Genomic DNA, 24,236 nt, shown 5'->3' on the forward strand with positions numbered 1-24,236 from the left:
GATTTTATAAAATTTTCAAAATATTTACTAGAAAAATCTAGAAAAAAACTCTGCCACGCTGAGGTCTTCCAAGACTGAAGCTGGAGAAACCTGCTTACACTGATAAAAAAGTCACACCGTTTACAAATAAAACGTTTCAATGCACCACTTGGTCGGGCTGACACCAGGTGATCCAAACGCGACCCTGAGCCTCAGATTCAGCCACGGGGCTCCAGGTAGACGCTTCAGTCGCTCCATCACTTCATTCTGACTCCCACTGAAAGAAAATGAAACCCATTTTATCTCTGGAGTTAATGTGTATTAGTTTTTTATGGCTTGAGCGATAGAGTGGTGAAAATAGTGTGTTTGTTTTGACTGGAGGGGGAGAGAGTAAAAGAGGGAGAGTGAGAGAGAGAGAGAGAGAGAGAGAGAGAGAGAGAGAGGGAGAGGCAGCTGTGGAGCCTGTGGGCCGCTCAGGCATTCGTTTTCCTGCCTAATGGGCTGTGAAAGGTGAATTATCTCTCTGCACACTTGCACGGCCTCATGGACTCATGCAGCTCCGCACACTCAGCTCCTACACGCACACTCCAGATAGAACTGCTAAACACGGATGCACTTACTTACTTTTAGCTGAGATTTAATTACAACGGGAGCGCGCTTGAGAGAGAGAGTCTGTTTCTTAAGGCTAATCTGGGAAATATGATTTCAGCTACAGGATTAGTGATGCTAATTATAATTACCAGTTTGGAGTCGGTTACAGACCTAACGATACATTTCTGATTTCAGATAAAGCATTTAATATAAACTGTTACCTGCTTTACGTCCCAAATGAATCCCTTCTATCCAGAAATACAAGCGCAGGTAAACTAGAACTACTGCTATAGACTATAAGAGTAATTGTGAAATTTACTGATCATTCAGTAATAAATCAAATCAACTTCTCTAATTAATTAATTAATTAATTAATTAATGAACATGAATAACAAATTCTGCAAGGCCGTTCAAAGAATCCCAAGGCTTTCCTCTAGAAAGATACATGTGGAACACAAAAAGACTTCATTAAAAATGCCACTAATTTTTTAACGCTGTTAACGCGTTTTCCTAGTGTTTTCCTGAAGCTCAGCTGCTCGCACACAACGTGTTGCTATGACTGTAGGCTGTTCAAGAAGTCCAGTCAAGTCAAGGTTTATTTATATAGCGCGTTTAGGTGTTTTTAGGGGAGATTCGTTTCATTGGGCCGGATGCACAGATGCAGATAAAACTAATTGAGTTTCGCTTCAGCAGAATCATATTTCCATTTCCGTGCGATGCGTTTCTTCAGAATTAGAGACTAAATGTAAATATTTATGCATCGCAGTGAGTGAAGCTTAGGGGCTCGGAGAGGATGCACAGAACATGAACTGAACCCAGATCACGCAAGCACAGGCAAATTTAATGAACATAGCAAGGAAAAAAGTGGCCCAAATCCAATCTTTTTCCTCAAATGTGACACAGATGTGTGTCGGTGTGTCAATGTGAACAGAAAAAACACACTGAATCTGACATTTTCAATTCCGATTTGAGACGATGTGGTACCGAAATCCGATACGTATCCGATCTGCAGCAATGCGACTCAGTCTGAACAGCCAGATCGGAATTCATGCGGCTTTTACGTCAATCTAACTCAACATTCGTCATAATTTCGCACTGCTGAGACTCAAACATTTAGGCTGATGTTTCTGTACCAAAAAAATGAGAAGAGACTCATCAAACCGCTCCATGTTTGAAGACATATCGAAAGAAAAGGCCGAACGTGGGCAGAGAGCGAGGCTGCAGCATCAAGGAACAGGTAAAAGCCTAAAAGCAAAGTTTAAAGAATCTGAGGACGCAAACCAAAGAAGTGACCGTGGCCGAATAACGTGCCTTTTTTATGGAGAGCTGGAACACATTTTGGGTGATGACCCCAGCTGTCAGTCAGTGAAGCTTCATGATCGCTCCTGTGGTGCTGGCGAAGATGAAACTGAAAGCTCCCAGAGTGGATTGGTGTTCATAGTCAGGATTGTTTACCTCTGGATAGGCGCGCCACGTGAGGCAACGTGAAGCATTGTTCTTTTGCGCATGCGGGTCAGTTTAGGAGCTGATCTGTTCAGACTGATGTCACATAGAGGTCACATTTAAATTGGTTTGGTGAGAAAATCAGATTTGGGCCACTTTTACCTGCTGTGTGAACGTAGCCTTAGCCTCACATGCATCTTCACACAGGGGCAGGTACTCTGGACGGTCAGTCGCTGAAGCACTGGTTTCTACAGAGTGGAACTGACTGTTTCAACTAGCTCTCCCCTTCTCATGAGCTGCTGACCCTCTGGTCAATCAAAAACCTGAGTGTGTACCACAAAGCAGGTCTCCTGTCTTCAGAACAGCAAACTAAAGCAATGAAAGTGTACTGGAGAACTCTCTCCATCCACTAACGACACACCAACATTAAAGATCATGGAAAACAAAATGTTGAAATACAGGGTTTCTTTTGAAGTGTTTACTGTAAAATTCTTAAAACGTATCATTCACTTCCTGGTCCATCCAGCCCACACATGGAAACTTAAACTTAAAAAAACAGCTTGTTTGGAATTCATTGCTTTCATTGATGTCACAAAAACCAACACATTTACATTAACCCAGCTATTCAGCCTAGAGCAGTTTAGCCCCGCCCATTTGAGCTGAAGTTATAAGGAGCGATTCAACCTCATATGCTATTCAAATGAGACACAATACAGGGCAGCCAATAAGAACAGAGGTCATTTACGTCCATCAGTCTTAAAGGCACAGTAACAAAAACAGCCTGTTTAATTCTAAGGGGCAAAGAGAGGTCAGACATTGGTCATGTAAAAAGACTGGTGGTTGAAATCATACAAACATTATGAGTTGACCTAAGGGAAAGTAGTAAAATACCAGAAAAATGTAGGATATGGGCCCAAAAAATTCTTAAAATTCATCGCCATTTCATAAATTGTATTAATTTATTTTGTTGTTTATATTGTTGCATGGTTTGAACATCAGCAATGACCACTGCAGGTGCAAACAAGCATAATTTTTAATTACTACTTCTAATTCTCATTACCGTTGAAAATATTTCAAGTCTTTATTGTCGGCCTATTTAAAGTCAACATGTGATTAAAACTGACCTGGTTTAACTTGTTAGCTCATGTCACCAGACCTATTAGCGCAGAATTCCACACATTTTTCAAAAATTCTTCACAGAGAAACTTACAAATTCAGATTTCTTTACAGTGGTGGTGATAGGAACCAGGGGTTGCCATGACAACAACACAAATACAGCCATTTTTTTATTATCCAAAAATCCAAAAAATAAACTATACTGCTTTTCTATTTTGTGTTAAATTGATTTTATTTTCAAGATAGAGCTCCAAAATTATAATATCAAATACAGTAGGCTAAAATAACAGGTAGCAAAAATTACCACCCAGTCCCCCACCATCCCCCACCCACGTGGGGCCCATCAATTTAACACTGATTTAAAAAAAAAAAAACAATAAAAAAAAATGCTTTCCAATGTTCTTGCACATAAAATAAATAATAATACAAATAAATTTGAGGACAAAACTTTATCTCAAAACTATCATGAAATAATGTCTCATAAATTTCATAAAAATTCTTTGAAGAATCTTTAAGAAGCATTAAACTCTTCAGTCATCGTCACCACTGAGAAGTTTCTCTGGAATGGTGCATTTTGTATCCACTTAAGCATGATTCATTTAAAAGACACACAATGTAATTCATCTGTACCTTTGATCAAAGTGTGACAACTTTTGCTGCTATTACACATCTTCTGAGTTTTGTTTATGTCTTTGATTATGCAAGAGCGGCCAGGGAAAATAATATAGTTTGTTATTTTGTTTTTTTGTTTATATCAAGTTTCACTTCCCTGTCCCAAAACCCACTATTATCAACTGAAAATGCTCAGCCAGCTTAGAGACCCTCCATGTGTTTCACTCAGAAACATGTCACAGCATGGAAGGAAAATGAATTATTGATTCACATTAATGGTAATATTTTTTTCAAAAATTGCACCAGTGTTATAATAATATTTATATACATACATTATTTTCTCACAAACTGTTTAGGATTCTTATGGAATGTTCTGAAAATGTACTTGTGGTGCACCTTTGCTATCAAATATCAACAATTCTTCTCTACCTCACTCTGTTTTCCTCTCAACAGACCTTCTCTACAATAAGCATCTGATTGGGGCCATTCAGAGACACAACCCAGCTATTATAGCCAGCACTGCTAGAAGAATATCCCAGAGGGTTACACTCCTGCTGTACCCTTCAGCTCCACTCCGCTGATTCTAGAAGCTGTGTGTTCGTCATCATGCTGAAATATTCAGCACTTTCTGCACAGTGCCCACTTACACCAGTCCAGAGTCAGACCGCTGATTGAGTATCATTTTTCCCCACGAGCAGCATAGTAATTATAATAATGTAGACAGAACGGATTTGCTCTGGAATACTGAAATCACATGGATGCGGACCGAAATTGAACAGTTATTGGGTAGAAACTAATGAATATTTCAGCATTACAACAAACAGTGAATTCCCACTCTGATTATTTTGAGGTTTCATAGCTCTTGGTAAGCTCAGGACACGAGACAGTCTTGAAAACTCTTGAGCAGTGAATATTCTAGTGCACTTTTAGACTAAAATATAGGGGCAATTACTGAGGAAATATTTAGATCAACAAATAAACAAATACTTGTCATGTCCAAACACTGTGCTACTAGGTACTAGGTACTAGGTATTTTGATTTATTTGTTAAAAATCTGTTGCTTACCACAGCAAGGTCAAAAGGTCAGCGTGTACCAAATCTCCTTATGAGACTCCACATCCGTCATAAATAGACTTCATTCTAAAAACCCATCATTTGTGTTTATTAACTCCAAAAGCACTATAGTGCTTGGACCCCTATGATTGCCACTTGTGATACAGGTGGTCATTTAGCTATTATAGCAGTTACAGTCCACAAACAAACATGTTCCACATCAATTTAACTAAATTAAAGTGGTTTTGTCTTGGCTGCCAACAATGATCATCTACACACTGCAACCTTTTTGCCCACTTCACTGCTCACGATACGTGGCAACGTAATGACATCTTAGTTCTAATTTGCCCTTAAAAATTAAATAATATATTGATGTGTCGGCTAAACAATGACTGTGAGCTACTGCTTTGCTGCGTCTGTCTCTAAGGACTCTCTGCTGGCAGCAGACCCCCCGTCCCCCCACCCCACCCTTCATAAACTTAAAAACTCTTCAAATCTACACAATTGACTTGATTGAATTCACCATTTAAAAGAACAAATTACGCCGGATAGTAACGAGTTTGCATGTGTGATAACAGCATGACAGAGCACTTCAACTGTGCTTCCTAGAAGTCCTGTTTATCATCATGAAGCATGAGAAGGAGTCGGGATACAAGGAGAGCGTTTATGCGCCTTCCTTTGACTTTCAACAACTCTGACAATCCTTAACCACCCAAAATGAGTCAGTCGTTGGGAGTAATGATGAAAGATTAATACGGTGGCGTCGGGGAACTAGCTCTGGGCCCTCAGAGCAGTGATTAACTATGATGGAATGGGATAATTAAGATGGGGCTTCATCATAAATCAGTTTCTGCTTCTCACAATCGAGACATGATCGATGTTTCAAAATGGGAAGGAAAGGAAATGTTGAAAATGGATGTGCTCTGAACTTCAGATGGTCTCATCCGGCTTTGCACCCGGAGTGTCTTCCACTGTATCTACATCAAAGCCACCTTAAACCAATGGTTTACTGAAAAAACTAATTCACACCATTTATGCAAACAAGCCCTTTTTAAATTTTGCCTCTTTAGTTTAGTTCTGGAGCTACGAGGCTAATAATGCTGACAAACAAAAGAAGTCAATAGACATCCAAGTCTTCTTGTAAATAAATCCCCTAAAACTCTCTCAACACACATCCAGCTCTTCAATAATGTTGCACAGACTTGTTGATGAGGTGTAGAAAGTATGACTTTTTCTGAGCTATTAAAATGACCAAAGCGTCACCGTGTAGCTGAAGGCTATGGGCAGCCATTTTATACACGAGCTCCACTTCACATGCACGCATGTCCCACTGGCAGACGGATGCTGCAGACTACGTTCACGATTTGTGACGTTTCTTTTTCTAAATAACCAGCAATCTTTGTAAATCAGCAATGTTTATAATCAGAAACAACAGAAATCGCGAATCTACGCCCACCTGACGCTCCTGACTGTGAAGGGGAGTGAGATTTTGTGGGAAAGTGTAAGAAACTGCGTTCGACTGCTGTTTAAAATGGGTGCCTGCTACTTTTAGCTACATGGCGAAGCTCTGTTGGTGAAACTTTCGTAGTTCACAGTAAGTCTACTTACTAAATCACAGGGCCTGTGCAACCTTAACGAAGAGCTGGATGTGGTTTGAGAGAAGTTCTGGGGGTGTATTTACAGAAAACATTTGGGTGACTATTGAGCTCTATTGAGTGTTAGCAATGTTAGACTTGTAGTTCCAGCTAAAAAAAAAAATAAAAATAAAAAAATCTGGAGACCAAACATCTCAGCTGATCAACTACATCTGGGGTGGAAAACTGTGCAGGTTTGATTTTTTTGCAAAAATATTCCTTTATAGCAAAATGCTTGATCTGATGAAAAATCTACTTTATGCAAATTCCTCCTTACCCCAAATGAAGTCAATCAGCCATGTTTCGTACCCAAAGTTTGCCTCTTAACATCACAATTTTATCTATACAAATGGACAAAAGTGTACTGCAAACCTAAAAACAGTAGTAGCAGCCTTAAAGCCTGAATTTGGCCTGTAATTTTGTAAATTTTTATAGATAACAGTATTTCATACAGCGTCAGAGAACATACAAGCAAGTCTGTTTTAGATGACCTTACAACTCAACATGGTTTAAGGCAAGTGTGTGGTAATTTAGCTATGCTAATTAGCTACGTTAGCCTTGTAGCTCCAGTGCAAAGCAAAAGAAGCAAACTTCTTTGCTTCTTAAAATATATCTTGATCGACTACATTGGCAGAAAGGAAAAGTAGATTTTTTGTAAATTAGATTTTTGCCAATCTATCACTTCAGAACAATTTCAATTGATTTTGCTCACTAGATATTTGAGAAACGGCCAGCAAATTGCCGCGTTTAGCTCATTGACAAGGGGCTACAAATCTTCGTCAGCCAAACCAGCGATTTCCTATCCCATTGGAGGAATAAAAATAAAGCTCACAAAAACCACACACTCAGGAGGTTTTAGTGGACCTCCTCGGTTAAATAAAGCACCTCGTAAATAGGGAGGGAATAAAGAAGCGTTTCTTGCATCAACACTGCGCCTTTGTTCCAGGCAGGCCTGTAAACTGTCGCGGCGACTCCGGCACGGTCTGCTTTCCTCTCCGGCGAGTTTGTCTTCCCATCAAGAGAGTCGTAAATCAAAGTGCTGAGCCATGGCGGTGGTCAAATTCAGCCTCTTCATCCGCTCTTCAATCCTGGACGGCATCGATCAGACAAGGAGAGCTTTATGAGCTGCCGGCTGCTGCAGGTTTACGTCGGATGACCGTCAGTCAATCTGCCAGAGGAGCGGAGCTCGGCTGGACGATAAATCCGAGGACAGCGGGACCCTGAAGCATCGGGGAACGGGGTACTTAATGGAGAGATGGAGATAGGGACACGATTTGAGATGGAGACAGATAGAGGTAGAGTCTGACAGCTGCCTGAGGTCTTGGCAGACAGGTGAAAGAAAATGTATTTCCCAGTTTGAGCGCCTTGTTTCTCTCTCTCTCTCGCTCAATCTCTCTCTCACCTCCTCCATCTCACCGGGACGAGAGAGGTTAGATGAGGATCTCTGGGGTCAGCGGACGAGACAAAGCGCTTTTTCGCCCCGGGGGCCTGTGGATTTCCCTGAACGCTGGTAGACCAAAGCTGCTGGCTTAGAAAGAAGCGTCAGCACTTTCATGCATTTTCTCCCCAATCCCCATACTCCCACTCTCAGCACTAGCGTTCAGTCTACATTTACTGCCTCTTCTGTTGTCGTTAGCACAGTGGCCAGCTTTAAACACATGATGGGGGAAAAAAAAGTTGTTGAAAAAGTCCTCCAGCAGTCTAGGAAGAAGTACTGAGTCGAATTTTTTTAATTAGTCACAAAATAGCTTTAAAAAATTTAAACAAGCAGCTTGTAAAAGAAATACATTCATGTTGAATCGAACTGTCACTCCTTCTCATCTCAGCCAGTTCACCCAGATCTACGATGCTACATTTAACATGAAACAGCAGCAGACAAGAGGCTAAGGCAACAACAGTACAAAACAGACGTGGCACTTTGATACTTCATCTTTTCGGATACAGATACTGATACTAATATTGAAATCTTGAGTATCGGTTGATAGTAATCAGATATCTTTTCTTTAAAAAACTTTTACGTTTTATAAAAAAGTTATTTCAATTGAAGCTTTATTGAAGATAAGTGTGTTAAAACGTGCTATCATGTTGAATCTACTCAAACGCTCTACAACCACAAGGGAAGAAAAACACAGCTAACAACATCAAACCTATTTCAGGACAGATTTGTTACATCAGATTCATTCCTTTTTTCCCTCCCGTATCCAACCCAGTATTTTCTGCAGAAATGAGCACGATACTGATATGGATACCAATATACCACTTCTTGCTCAATAAATACAGAAAATACAGATTATCCATTCAGTTGCACTGATGTGGACACCCAGCATGTTTGAGAGTTCAGTTACATTTACATGTGGTAATCTCAGTGTCTCGCTGTGATTTTTTTTAAAAAGGCAGGAGACTGTCACCCGGTTAACCATCACCGGGCGCAGGTCCAGCCTAAACCTGAACTAAAAATTACTTCCAATGTTAATTCTGCATTGACACCAAAATTTAGACCAAGACTGGGCTTAATCCATGTCTCAGGAAATCTACACTAGGTGTTTCCAGATGTTTAAAGGAGATTAAAACTGGAAACTTGAATCAAGACCCAGAGTTGAAGACCTTTTAAGTACACTATTCAATCAGCAATGCTGGCATTAAGTACAACACATCAAGACAGGATGTGTTTCGGTCAAAAATGAATTAGAATAACCTGGAGCAGAAGTTAACTTCAAACCAAAATTGACTTCTCACTTTGCTAGTTCATGTATCTAGACATATTTAGCACAATTCATCACATCATTCCACTGAAAATGCAATTTATTCTTGCTTTCACATGACGTGAGTATATGAGCTGACCCTGGATCAGGCCTGAAGGACAGCAATATAAAAACAAAAGTCCTGTACAATCTCCATGAGGCTATTCCGTTACTGGTCCGGAAGCAGATTTGTTCCCCATTTATTAAAGCCTGATGTGTGTTTGGGGAACGGAGCGGATCTCTCATCATTGCCTCTGGACAAGCTGTCAAACGGGCACTGGATAAACAGCAAAAAAGCGTTCTCTAATGAGAGTAAGCACAGAAAACTTTGTAAACACCCAGAAAACACAAGCTTGCACAACCGCCAAAACCATTAAACCACCATTTCTTCGCTTGTGCCAGCTGCTCTGAGCACTAACAAACAGGAGGTTTGGATAATCGCCTGCTCTCCCAATTAAAACATTACGTTTTAATGACGTGCACCAAATCGAAAATATTCCTCATTAGGATTTCCTCTCCAGACACTGTGTCTGACCCAATGATTTAAACGTTACATACCGCACCAAGCAAACGGGTCTAACAGCACAGCAAAGGCTTCCTGAAGGGAAAATACCAAACACGAGTTCTATAATTGAATCATATACAAACAGTACAAGTACATAAAACAAAACAAACCGAGTCTTTTGTCGTCTGATTCAATAAAGCTCTTCAAAGTCCTCGTCTTCTTGGGCCTTTACAACATATGGCTGCTGTGAATGGACCTTTAACTGGTTTCATGTGTGGAAAGCCTGGAGCTAAAGGGGGGCCGGACGAGACCAGAGCGCTTGTGCTTGCTGTGTTAAGGTTCATCGGTGCTGCAACAAGAGCTGGTCGACATTTAAACCTGGCTGTCGCAAAGTTAAAGCGAGAATGAGCGAAGAGGACCGAGAGAAAACGGAAAAGAGAGAAAGACAAGTAGAGGAAAGGTGCAAAGATAAAAGTGATGCATTGAATTTACCTGTGTACGTCGTTTCCATGTGAAAAAAACTATATTCCATGAACACAGTTTTGCCTTTCAGTTCTTATTTTTCAATAATCATGTTGATTTAACATATCAGCACGGTCAGGACAAAACCTAGTATCCCCGAAATGTAGTGCTCACCTAAACAGCATTTAACAGGCTATGAATACTTGTTGGTAACAGCTGTTCATGTCTTACAGGAATCAGGTGAACCATTTATCCAGGCTGCTACCTCTGGTTGTCTTTCTTTCCATTCCACTGCAGCTAAACGAGTGACAGAATGTAGTTTAACAGCCAAAAGCCCAACAAATAATCATGTATTTGGCTATTTCCCCAGTTTTACAGTCATTTTTTTCTTTGTCATTTTATATGCAGAAGGATGCTCTTGTCATTGAACTTAAACATGCACATTTTCCACATAAAGCATATCACATCAACATAAAGTTGCCTTTTAGTTTACTTTTGGCAGTAACTGTGTTTAAGTACTTGCCATTGTTCACAAGGAAATTATGCACACATTTTAAACAAATCAATTCAATGCATTACTTTTTCGGGGGGGGGCAGAGGACAAACAAGAGTAAAAGAAAGTAAACAAGTAAGAAAGAGTAGTAAAAGCCAGAGCTTGTTCTTTAAGGGCATGTCTTTCGGTGCTAAATGACCTCTAACTGACCTGGTCCTGGGGTAGTCATGTCCTGCACATGTTAGTGCTTTCTTACTTTAACTTGTTAATGATATGATCAGTTGGATCGGGAGAGTTCGAGCACGAAAAACAACAAAATATGCTGGACAGGACACTCCAGGATCAGCATTAGGAACCAATGCATTAGTATAATGAAGGGAAATAAACGGGTGTTATGACTGAATGAATTTGATCTAACTTAAGTTATTTGGTTCAACACATGACTGTTCTAACGTATGGAATCACTTAGTAATAACTGTTATTCAGTATTTTATACAGTGTAGACTGAAATGTTCTGAACTAGACTATAAAATGCTAGTTTATTCACAATTTTAAGTATTTTTTTAGAAGCAAATGTTACCAAATAATAAAATGTAATTATCTATTTATAGTAATTTCTTGTCACAAAATAACTATAAATATCTATTTGATCAGAATTATCAATTAAGCTTTTTAATGCTAACACAAATTGCTTGAAACCTACAGAATATTAGCATTATATTAGAATAATTTCATGGCTGTATCTCAACAAAACTGGTTTTACATTACTGAAAACAATGACTCCACTTCTGAACAGTGATTCCAAACTTTTGAATGGTCGAGTATTTGGAGAAAATCTGATGGTGCCTTCATACAAAGCTTCATGTAAGTGTTCTTGGAAGAAATGGCTTAGAAGAACCTCCGAAGAACCTCAAAAGAACCTTAAGGTTGAGAGGTTTCAACTAAGTATCTTGGAGAAACATCCACTGAAAGGGTTCTTAGGGAAATTAAAAGTGGTTCCTCATTGGCACCGTCCCAAATTACACCTTTTTAGCACCTTACTATCAAGAGCGCAGCACTACAAGTTCGGGAAAACATCAAAATATTCAGCGCAAGGTCAATCCAGGACCGGGACTGGTCGCTATAGCTAAGCCGCACCTTTGATGACTAAGGCATTTTAAGCAGTCGGCTTTTAAAGATCGCTAGATTTGCTCTCTAAATGGAACGAGACGGAGTGAAACAGAAACAGGGAAAAAGGACCCACATGTCCTCGCGAGGAAATGAGTGCAGTGGTGAACACACCCCTCCACACCTCCTCTGCCGAATCGCGGCTTACCTCGCTGTCCGCCTGGAAATCGCTCCCAGCTCCGACAGCTACTCCGGAGTTCATGGTGTCTAAACTCTCCAAGCTAGTTCAAATCCCTCGGCTAGTATTCCACAGTTGGTGAGAGCCGGAGCCGGAGCAGAGATAAAAAAGAAAAAATACACCGGTGCAGGAGAAAAAACGTAGTCTCCTCTTCCTCTCAACTCCCTCCGGCTTCCACCAGGACATCCTCGGCGCCTTCGAGATTTCCAGAGCTTTTCCAGAGCTTTTCCAAAAGGTTTTCCACAGGTTTTCCCAGAAAGAAGCAATCCAAACAGAGGAAGAGAAGAGAAACAAGGCTTACGGCTTCAGAGAGCCTGCCGGAGACTCCCGGCTACAGCTCCGCACTGCTCATAACCACACACGCAGACTGCAAGAGGAAGCGAGAGAGAGAGAGAGAGAGAGAGAGACAGAGAGAGGGAGGGAGAGAGGGAGGGAGAAGGACCTCCCTGGGGCCTCACTGCTGCGGGGAGGCTGAGTGGAGACCAGCGTGTATTTGTGTGAGTGAAGGGATTCATTCACTGCCTGCTGTCACAATCCAACCCATCAGCAGGCAGTCACAGTCCACCTCTCTCTCTCTCTCTCTCTCTCTCTCTCTCTCTGTCTCTCTCTTTATTCCCTTTCACTGCCACAAAACATTGGTGGCATTTGGATTCTGTACAACTCTGTGCAAAAGATAAGGTAAACAGTAAGCAAGACAAGACAATGGCCCTCGGTAGTGTGCAGCCAAATCTGATAAGCTCAGTTTTGTTATTCGTCCTTCATCTTTGGCGTGTCTGTACGATCAAACTCACGTCTAGTAGGAGTGTGTTTAAGTACATTTGAGCGCAAACGTTTAACAACATGAAAAAAATGCTTGACTTGTGGTTAACTAACACAAACTATTACCAATATCATCTTTAATACCAATAATAAGAGCAACAATAGAAAATAACAATAATCCTAATAACTTCTATGCATGACAATCTAGTACAAAAACGGATGTGTTTATTTTACATGCACTTTGATATAAACAAATGCTGCAACTATTCCATGTTCGGTTTAAAGACATTTTACACTGTGCTTCAGTTTTATACTACTGACTCCGCCCACAACATAAACCCTACTAACCAAAGCTAGTGCAGAAGCCTCCTATACACTGCCATAATACAGCGTTTAAGTCTGTTATTTAAAAAAAAAACAACACACTACACAGTCACATCCAACCGTCTTAAAAAGCTAAGACATTTCACATTTTATTCATTTCAGTCATAATTTCGACACTATAAAGTTTGGTCAGCAGGGGGAGCTGTGCACTTGCTGCTCCACCTCAAACTCCACCAATGAGCACAGCAATGGGCTCATGAGTTGCTGAACAATGGATTTTAACTGGCTCCCTACGGAAACATCCGCATGAATTAGGGTGGGCTTCATGTAAACTATATGCAAATTAGGTACTGGTAGGCTTGCGCTTTAAAGCCGGTGCATCATTTGCATTCAAATCCTCACTTGTTTCCACGCCGTACGAAAGTTTCGGAAAACAGACGCAGAGTAGTTCATACATCATTAGAGATTGTCAAATGCGTGGCCTTTTTTATGCAACTACGACCAAATTATAACAAATATCACATTACTTACAAATAACGACACAAAAGATGCATAAATGTAACATAAAAATGATTACTAAACTACTACTGAACATATAAACTATCAGAAATACAACAACTAAAAACTACTATAATTATACTAAAACAGTAACGCAAGTTTTTTACTTAACTCAAATGTGTACCAGAGCCTGACTGGTACCGATAACATCAGCTGATATTAACAACCTGACAAAGCAGATAATCAACCATTTCAATTAGGATTCAAACTTGCTATCTCCCAATGATAAAGCCCTGTTCGGACATGATTAAGTTTACCTGGGGTTCTGGGCTAACTTCCCCTTCGATTTTGATTCTGTCTGGATCAGCCCTGTCAGTTTTTTTCGAAAGGTTTTTGACTGCTGCTATTTAGCCTCCTAGCATGTGGATCCATATTAAACACTTCCCAAACTGTAAAATGATAGTCGCTTTGCAAGAACCTCTAAATCATTTACTCGGTCAGGGTGGTAGACGTGGTCTTCTCTACACTGGAACAGCATTTGAAGGAGAAAGAGAATGAAGTCAGTCAGAGAAGCGAGATCCTGCAGGCTGATTAAAGGGGTGATTGTAACGGCAGCTACAGGAATGGAGCATTCATTTCGATTCACACATGCAGAATATTATCAACTTTTAGGTTTGTAGAAAATACAGCCCACTAGAAACTCGCTCGTCCTGCGATTACTTCAACGTTCGGAGAGTTTTATCACTGAGGGGACGTAAAATTTGATTACAGGCGTAGAGAGAGCTACAGACTGGTATCCAATCATAACCTTTAGCATGAGAAAATAAAACTGACTTAAAAAAATACCTGATTAAAAAAAGAAAAACGTAAAAGCTCTAAGTAGCAATGCAAAGAATTCCAAGTAGCTCTGTAAGGAATACCGTGTAGCTCCACCCTCAAATCCTACGGTATTAGACTTGAGTTTATTCAGTTTATCGGTGTTTAAGAAAACTGACTATCTAGAATAGTCATACATGACAGTTCACAACTGACATCTTATAATTGTATCGGGGTGTAAAACACTGCTTATATACTGTTTATTATATCTAAAATAATAATATAAAATTATATCAGCTGATGGTATTAATTACTACAATTTTTACCCCCTTAAATTTTGAATTTCGAACAATTTTTAATACTGTTTGGGTTCTAGTATTTACCAGCTGTTTTCAGACATAACTGCTGAACATTTTCATGAAATAACACTGTTAACGATTTTGTGATGCGGAGAAAAAGTTCTGGGGCAAAATAAAAGTCCTCCGCAAGTCTAGTTGGTTTAATGGCATGTTGCCTTATTCTCCTCTGCAGCATACTTGACTTTAACAGCCCTCAACCTTGCAGTCCCTTAGCATTCCTCCTTTTTCTGGCACTCGCAGTCTACATTCAGACTCTCCACTCCTCCCCACACACATCTGTCAGTTCCGTTTTCGACTCATGCTTCACTCTCTTGCACACGGTCTCTCAGCCATGGTGGATGGTCACTTGAACCACAGAGCAATCCCCCTGTCCGAGGCCCATTAAGGCAATGGCAGCACAAAAGAGAAGTGGCTAGCCTCCAGTAACGGCATGTTTCAACAGACTACATCCCATCCACTATTTCTAACCCCCCCTCCCAAAGAACCTGGCACCATTCCAAAACACTCTCTTTCTCTCCCTCTCTCCCCTCCACCATCTCTGAGGGCTGTTAAGTAGATTATAGGCCGCTCCTGGCATTGAGGCTGTGTAACAGACTTAATTATGGGTGTACTTCATTCTGTTAGACTACTCTTCATTAAGCACTGTGTCAGGGCCCATTACCAAAGCACTCACTTGATCTAGACTCGGACCACGTCATTAACTCTCATCTACGCCAAGCCGTGCGTGTAAGTCTCAAGGCATCTGAAAACGTATTCAAGCTTTGTAACAATGCAAACACAGCAACTATTGCGTTTTGCGCAAACAGGAAACAAGCCGTCAAGTTTGTGAACGCAGGTGAAGGACTTGCTTCTGTAGAAGCTCAACAGCTCCCTCTAGTGCAATAAAGCTCCACACAAATCAGATTTGAGGTTCATTACACGGTCATGCACGTTTAGAATTGGTGACACGGAGTGCGATACAGCACCATTTAAAGCAGGAAGACCTTAAAAAAGACCGTTCCAGCACCGGCTGACCGCTGAAAAAGTGTAACTGGATTTGACTCCACTGTGCCCATCATTTCTACACAGATTTTCACTTTCAGTTTTTTTCTTCACTCTAGGCAACAGATGTGCTGATGCAACGTAGGTTAATTCATATAGAACTGAAATGTGTTGATGCAACATTTTAATTCATTTAGAATTAAAATACATTTCAATCAAGTAAACTGAGCTAGAGGTGCACGATAATATTGGAATCATAAAGGTATCATCAGATGATTGCTTAGCATCAGATTCGGACCGATGATTAGATTTGACGAATATTTTAAAACGATATTTCATTGTGTATTTATTGTACAACGAAAGAACATTTAGGACCCATATCTCAAACACAAGGCCCGTTAGCTTGTTTCACAATGCTCTGCACTACAGTCCCCAGCATGCACCGCAATGTAATGTGCATCTATGGGGCAGCGATTACACCTCAGTTCAACACAATTCTATGCAATTCCACACCAGTCATATCACCAAACACACTAACTGCAGTTCAGCCAATATAAACACTGAACATTTACCTGGCAGCTCAGAAATTGAGCCCACATCTTTGGCCCAATCCCATTTCTTCTTTTTACCCCTACCCCTTGTTTCCAAGTGTCACCCGAACTGAGTCACACGGGGTAGTGGTTGAAATATTGCCCTATGAAATGGGACAACCCTCAGATAAAAAAAAGAAAACAAAAAAAACAACATTACTTCATTAACAGGCTACTAGCGGCGCTCTGTAGGCAACCTGGCCGGTCTTCAATGATAGCAGAGAAGGGAAAACACTTCGCCTGTACCCCTCTATCTCAACAAAAAATGGTACACCCTAACCCTAGATGTGAACGCACAAATCAGAGGGTTAAGGGCAAGTGGTAGGGGCAAGGGGTGAAATGGGACAATGGCCTTAAAGAACTTGCAGCAGAGAAAGGACGGCAGGTGTCTAGTTCAAGCAAATAAGTACATTCAAAAGACGGCACTCTTAGGGACACTTAAATTTCGAGTATTTCAAGTGTCCATGTAATATTTAAAGATCTACTACAAGTGTCCATATTTTTTGAATAAACAGTGGTCAGTTCGGGTTATAGCACAACATTAATTAAAAATGAAATAAAAACATTTTTCTCTGGTCCACAGATTTGTTAAGACTTTTTAATTTGGCCCTTTTACTGGTTGAGTTTGACACCCCTAATTTGGGCGATGATGTATTACATGCTAAAATACCTGCTATGGATTAATATTACTGCAATGAAAGCTTGTACAAATGGATGTTAATAAACTCTATAATGCTATCCCAAGTGGACCTAATCAGAATATCTACATTTTACAAATGTTTATGAATCAGCATCAGCAGATCTTTACAGAAAAAATATCAGATATCAGCCTTAGCCCAAAATTCCCATATCGGTACATCCCTAAGTGCAATGCATCCCGTTTTTCCAGCGCAGGAAGAGCATAAAACAAACTAACACCTAGCCGCTAAAGGATTTTCAAAATTTTTAAATCATTATACTGCTTACATTACAGAACCTTTATCACTTCTCTAAATTTATCACTGTCTCATGAAAAGAAATGTAAGAAGTGACCATCACGTGCCAAAGTGCAGCTTGAGAAACTTGGGGCAGTTCTTGTTTCTGCATTAATCTGCGCAGAAGAAGCAGAAAGGAGAACAACACAAGAATCTATAAACTTCAAGAACAATGAAAATGTTTTTTCAGCTTAGCTCAATACTATTATTATTATTATTATCATCATATAATAATCTTTCCATATCAAAATAAATACAGCAGTAGCACTGAGAAATCACATCACTAGCAGAGCGGAGCAGAGTAAACAGCCAAAACAGCCACTTTCTGCATCAGCCTTAAAGGTTCAATATGTTGAGTAACTGCAAACAAAGATAATATATATAAATTTGTATCAAAAACTTTCTAAAAGGTTCGGCACGTGGGACATTTATGTCAGAACATGTGTCTGAGGAAGATCTACTGTGAGTTTCTAGATTTGAAGGCCAAAAAAACTAAACTGCTATTAAGATTTGACAGGTATATACTTACACACACCAGTGTAGCTCTTGGCAAGCATCTGCCTTCAATTACGAATTACACGGGTTCCCACACTGCCTTCAGAATTCCGCTGCCTAGATCCACAGCACCGCAGACAAAACACTGCAGAGTTTATTCAAAGAAAAAACTGTACGTCTGACAATGGGGTTTGGTGGAGACAAGAGCACAAGGCTTAGAGAGAAACAGGATTTCCAGAGAGAGAGAGAGAGACAGAGAGAGAGAGAGAGAGAGAGAGGATACACTTACACAAGTCTGAGCTGTCAGTCGAAATCAGCCCCTAGAGAATGATTTATATTCAGCATGCTATAGTTTCTCAAGCCTCTGTTGTCAGACACTTGAAGATCTCTCCAAAGCAGGCAACCAGGTACAACAGAACGACTGCAACAAATGTTTTCAGAGCACTGAGAGTCTGAGAGTACACTGAAGAACAACCCACCGTCAACTAATCGCAAATCAAAGCTCCAGAAGGCAGAAGGGTGGGCGATACGATAACATCACGATAACATCACGCAAAGACAGTTTCACACTACACGATATATATCACTATGTTTGATTTTCAGAGGTTGGATCACTGTTAGAAATAAAGTTTCTGTGCAGCTACATTTATCATTCATCAAGGTACAAACAATGTAAATGTTCCCTCAAAAGGTACAACAGTGGTTTCAAGGTCCAATTGTGATCCTTAAATAAGCTTTTCCAGGTGAAAAGTACAACCCCATTTCCAAAAAAGTTGTGATGCTGTTCAGAATGTAAATAAAAATAGGAATGCAATGATGTGCAAATCAAGTAAACCATAGAGGAAAATACAACAAAGACAACATATCAAATGTTGAAACTGAGAATTTTTTTTTGTTTTTTGAAAAATATATGCCCATTTTGAATTTGATGCCAACAACACGTTCCAAAAAAGTTCGGACGGTTGCATGTTTACCACCGTGTTTCATCACCTCTTCTTCTAAATACACTCTGTACCTGAGGAGTCCAGTTGCTGTAATTTTGAAAGTGAAATGTTTTTCTGTTCTTGTTTGATATAGGATTTCAGCTGCTCAACAGTTCAGGGTCTCCTTCATAATGCGCAAAACATTTTCATTGCATGTTTTGTTTGCATTATTTATTCATTATTCTTGTATTTTTAAACTTAAATTTCTAACATTTTTACTATTCATTTGTAATTACTCAATACATATTTGATTATATAGTGCAATAAAACATCGTTAAACAACGATAAACAGATGATGAAATGTAAAGAATGTTTACGTGTATGAGCTGCAGGTGACAGCTAATACAAAATTACACCATGCTTTTGTAATCGCTGTCAGTAACTGTGACTTCCATGGGTTAATTATCCATTAACCCATGGTGCTTTAAACATACTGATGATGCGCTTAATATACGAGAAGGACACTGTGACGCATCATAATAACGATATCATATCGTTGGTAGAAGTTTGGTCCATACTTAACCTTAGGGAAGAGAAAGTGGTCAAAACCGTTTAATTCTCCAGAGGGGAAAGGAGGAAGAGGAAGTATGAAAAGCACATAGAAAAACCCAGAAATATGCAAAGCCCTGGCAAAGGTCGTTGAGGAGTTTTGCATTTTCTGAAACACACTTTAACAGCTTTGTTCACTACTGAAAACTCGCCCCATGGGTTTTCATTACAGCCTGGTGAGGACACTGCTGATGTGGTATATTACTCAATGCAGAACGTAGCTGCATTTAAAAAATATAAAGTTTCTGGAACCAAAAACTCTGGCATAGAGATTGGGAAACTTCCCTCTGCAGCCCTCAAGACCACTGTAACTGTTTCCATCGGGGCTTGGCACTATGATGATATGCTACTGTTATTGTGAAGAATCACATCACAATTCATTTTTCTGAGTATATTGTTACGGTTGGGCATTTCAGTTAAATAATATCCGACACGTTAGTTTGTCAGAATATTTTCAGAATACTACCTCGCATAGTTAATCAAGTACTCACGCACTCACGCGCATACCTAATTGTGATGTTAGATTTGTTAATGCGACAGTATTGGTGCATGTGCTAGGAGAAATGAATCGTCTGCAAATAGCACATAGTAGCACACGTGTCACACCTCCCTCTGGCCCTGTAGTACAGGGTTTCTCAACCTGTGGGCCGCAGACCACCAGTGGGCCATGAAGCACTCCCTAGTGGTCCGTGGGCCTGAACTCGCGGGGAGGCAGTAGTTTGTAGTGGACCGATAGAGACGTATAAACACCGCAGTCGCAGGCTAATTAAACGTCATCAGTTTGAAACAGATTTCCTCTTCTTCTACCAGCAGGTCAGCGCAGTACCGTCAGTATAATCTGCGCCTGACTTACTGCTCTAATGTCGTTCCTGCAGCTCGAGCTGCAGCTGATAAAAACAACAGACGAGCCAAAAAATATTAGCGAAGATCTATGTTTGATTTCTGGCCGAGCATCAGCGACCTGAGTAGCTAAACTCAAATTGATAAACTGATGACAAAGAAGCGGAAATCAAGTAACGTTTATTATTATTGTTGACTGTGATGACGCTGATCCAAAAGCATGAATGGAGTGAGGTTTATTTCAAATGAGGCGCTAAAACCCTCAAAACTAGAGACTCCAGACCAAACAGTGACTCCTGTGGGAAAGACACAGCTCCAAATCACAGTCCACATGTGATGTTTAACACAACCGCAAATTTTGGTTTCTGTGAGATGGACGATCTGATCCTTTTCAGGCATAATTCACAGGTTTTCTGTGTGAGCAACTAAGAAAAAAAAAGAAAACTATTTAAAAAAAAGTTGATTTTAGTTTTTCTGTGGGCCGCTAAGCTTTATAGTTATAAACAGGTGGGCCTTGGGGTGAAAAAGGTTGAGAACCCCTGCTGTAATGCACAACGCTCAGCAGATCCATTTCTGAACTCCAAATCCCAGAATCCCCCAAGGGACCATGTGACACTCACCCCACAGCCATCCTTCAATCACAAATGGTTCAAGATCATCACCTGAATACTGAACTGTTACACCTGCATCTGATTTCACCTTCCTTATAAAGACTGTTTGTTTCTACTCTTGCCTACTTATTTTTGATCTTAGCTTTGGCCTTGACTCCTCTTTCGATGCCCCTGTTCGGTAATCGTTTCATTCTGGTTTTGACTCTAGCCTAGTTTTGGACTATGTAATTAGATCAGGGGTGCACAACTCCGGTCCTGGAGGGCTGATGTCCAGCACAGTTTGGTGATTCACCTGCTCGAACACACCTGATTATACTTATCTGTTAATTGCAGGTTAAGTGGGTGTGTTTGAGCAGGAAAACCTCCAAACTGTGATGGACACCGGCCTTCCAGGCCCTACAGGGAGTTGTGCACCCCTGAATTAGATCATCCTTTTTCTATTAAAGCCTCAAAGCTTTGTTTTGTCCGTGAGCATCTGACCCACTGTGTCCTGTTACAGCGTGTCAGAGACATTTATGTATAGTGTGCGTATCTCTATTCTCTATCAACTAAGTACTCATGGACGTTTCAGTCCATTTTTTTTTTACTATTTTAATTACTTGGGAGTATAATTATCAAACACTGCCCAAGCAATTTACTCCTCTGTCCAGACATGCAACACAGGTTCATTTCTAGTGCTTATAGTAGTTGTAGTCCATCAGGTAGTTCAAACACTGTGGAACGAATTCAAATGTCTGTAAACTCATATTTTACTGCTATGCCCACTGTGTTTGCATCTCTAGCCTATATTCCTTGTTAATTACTGCATATGTAAAAACTCACTTATTAAAAAAAGTTTAAAATTACGTATTAAATAACTCTCAGCTTTACCTTTTGGTAATAAACTATTTGGTTTCCTGCTCTGAAATCTGTGACAGCAATTATATGCACCTGCTGGTGTGGGTTCATGTGGGGGTTTTGTCTCTTTTATTGATGCACAAAAGCACTATTTGAGTGCTAATGGGGCTCCCTTGCAAGGAATCTGAAATAATCTTCAGAAAAATGGTCACAAAATAAACAATAAAAATCTAATCTTTTACACGCTGCTTCTTTTTTCACATTTAAAACAAAAAAACTGTCCAACTAATGGCACTGTCAAAAAATGGGTCAAGGTTTTAACTTAAAAACCTTGTAAGCAACCCTTGCCTTTAAATTACCTTGCCTTTAAGAATGTAAAATGTCTTGTTCCATTAACTTACATTGTAAGATGAAAGATCTCAGGTAAAACTGACCAAGATTTTTAAGTTACAATATCAAACCTATTTTTACAGTGAGGGATGAATACTTTTTAGAACAAGGAGTTCTTTATTTCAGCGCTACAATATGTTAATTTGTGCTACTTTCCAAGCACCAATGCTCAAAACCGTTCCTGTACAGCCCTGTATATCGCTCTCTTTTCATTTCCAACTCTCTCTCTAATCCTGCAGTCCAGCTCCCTCAGTGAGTCGAGCTCCACTACCTGCCCCATTTCTCATGATGCACTCACAGTGAGAGCAGGGTGACCTACACGCTGCCATCAAACTTGGTCGGCCCTGTAACTAGCCCGCAAGGTCTTCATCCAGCCTGGCTCATCAAAGAGTCAGCACACATACATACACACACACTCCAATACACATGCTGCGCAATCACACAGACATACGCCAGCCAGCCTAGGGGACCATTACTGCTATGCACAATTACTTTCACAATATGGTTTTATAAGCTCTTCAGTGGTTTAGAGGTCGCCTAAGTATGATTGGAGTGAACTCGAGCAGGCCTGCTGAAGTCCATTCAGATACTCCACGAATGCAATTTGAACAGAAATCAGAATTCGATTGGGTATTTGAGTGCAAAAAAGTGCTTGAGGGCGCAAAACGCCTGAAGCCATGAGTTAATATTCATGGGGCATAAATGGCCGTCTCTCCAGAGGAACCTGGAGGGAGAGCTGGTGTAGCTATAATATAAACCACCTAGAATAACACTGCTGCTCCGGCTGAAAGAGGGAAGTGAGAGAGAGAAGAGAGAGAAAGTGAGCAGAGAAAGAGTAGTGAGAGTAGGAAAAAAGTGCAAGCATGGATAGAACATGAATGTAGAGAGGGTATAGGATTAACAGTGTGAACTGAGGAAGGAGAAGGACTGAAGATGTGGGTCGTTCTACAGAAACGCCCACTTTTTAAATCTGTCCATAGGTGTCGCTGGTGTTACCAATCCTCACTGGTATTACACACAAGAAAAGTAACACCAGAGACATTTTTAATGAAAAATGCGTTTCACAAAATGGCTGCTACAGAGCATCAAACCACATGTTGTCAATCATAGAATATCCACTAAAATATGTAATTTAATCCATTTGTGTTCTATTTCTTCACAATTTCCACAGAATAAAGTCGGTCACACCAGTGACTTCATATGAAATCATGAGCTAAATGAGAACATTTCTGATAACTGAAAGACACAGTGGACTCACCATGTGCTTTTCTTCACAGATCCTCAGAAAATAAGTAAAAGGAAGTCAAGTGATGTCATCAGTGTGATTTTTATTTCAAAATAGGAGATTTTGTGTGACGCAGTAACACCAGTGACACGACTCCTGGGGACAACAGCTTTCTTTATATATTTTATAATATTTATTTGTCTTTGTGTCATTTAATACATATATTTCAGAGTCATGTATAGATTACTGCAGTAAAAATTGCAGAAAAAAGTATTTTTTACTTCAATATATGGCCTCGCCCTTTACACATGATTGTGAGGGCGAGCTCTTCTGTGGCACTTGGAATTCTATATAATTGATTTAACACCGATTTTGCTAAATTGAGGCTCAAGAAGGTGTAACTGTTAAAATATCTTATTGTTTTATTTTAAAATATAAATAAACTGTAACCCTAATGTGTTTTTCAAGTGTAATATATCTGTAAACGCTAGGGACACAAAAATGGACGTTTCTGTAGAATGACCCATATACAGGGGAAGCTGAAAGCAAAGAGGAAGGCAGAACAGCGCCTACACCACTGCAACCTGGTAAAGCAGTGATCCAAAGAATATTTTTACGACACCTCAACCTCATTCTCGCCCGGCTGGCAAAGGGCTTTTCCCACAAACTGATGTTTTTATTAGCATACAATTAATAGTTTTATCCAGCACCATGTTTTTATGTGATGTCTGCATTAGAAATGTGAATTTTGGCAAATTCTTTTGAACAATAATCCTAAAACCACAGACAACCCATGTAAATATCAAGCAGTATCGTCTTTTATAAACAAGGCCACATAAATATAATCTACTTACTTACATTTATCACATATTATTAGCAAGTTAATGAATATATATGGCCTGACTGGGCTTAGCTTGAAGTTCACATGCATAGTTTAAACACCAATCAGCATGAAGCCGCGATCATACAAGACTGTTAACTCACTATTTTCTTGGCAGGGGTGGAGCAAAATTCAAGCGAGTACAAGCAGT

General features: G+C 40.0%; 1 protein-coding gene across 2 annotated transcripts in view; it reads right to left on the bottom strand.

Moving 5' to 3' along the window:
* Window positions 1–24,236, bottom strand: part of mcc (MCC regulator of WNT signaling pathway) — a 168,001-nt gene that overhangs the window by 126,524 nt on the left and 17,241 nt on the right. Inside the window, exon 1 of one of the 2 annotated variants that reach the window (XM_036580591.1) lies at window positions 11,945–12,545. The exons of the other annotated variant lie outside the window; for it this stretch is intronic. Within the exon in view, the coding sequence (XP_036436484.1) occupies window positions 11,945–11,998 (54 nt within the window). The 5' untranslated portion in view covers window positions 11,999–12,545. Of the gene's footprint in view, window positions 1–11,944; window positions 12,546–24,236 lie in introns of those variants that run through there. 2 annotated transcript variants of the gene reach the window in all.

The sequence above is a fragment of the Colossoma macropomum genome, unplaced genomic scaffold (genome assembly GCF_904425465.1).
Source record: "Colossoma macropomum unplaced genomic scaffold, Colossoma_macropomum, whole genome shotgun sequence".
Taxonomy (NCBI): Eukaryota; Metazoa; Chordata; class Actinopteri; order Characiformes; family Serrasalmidae; genus Colossoma; species Colossoma macropomum.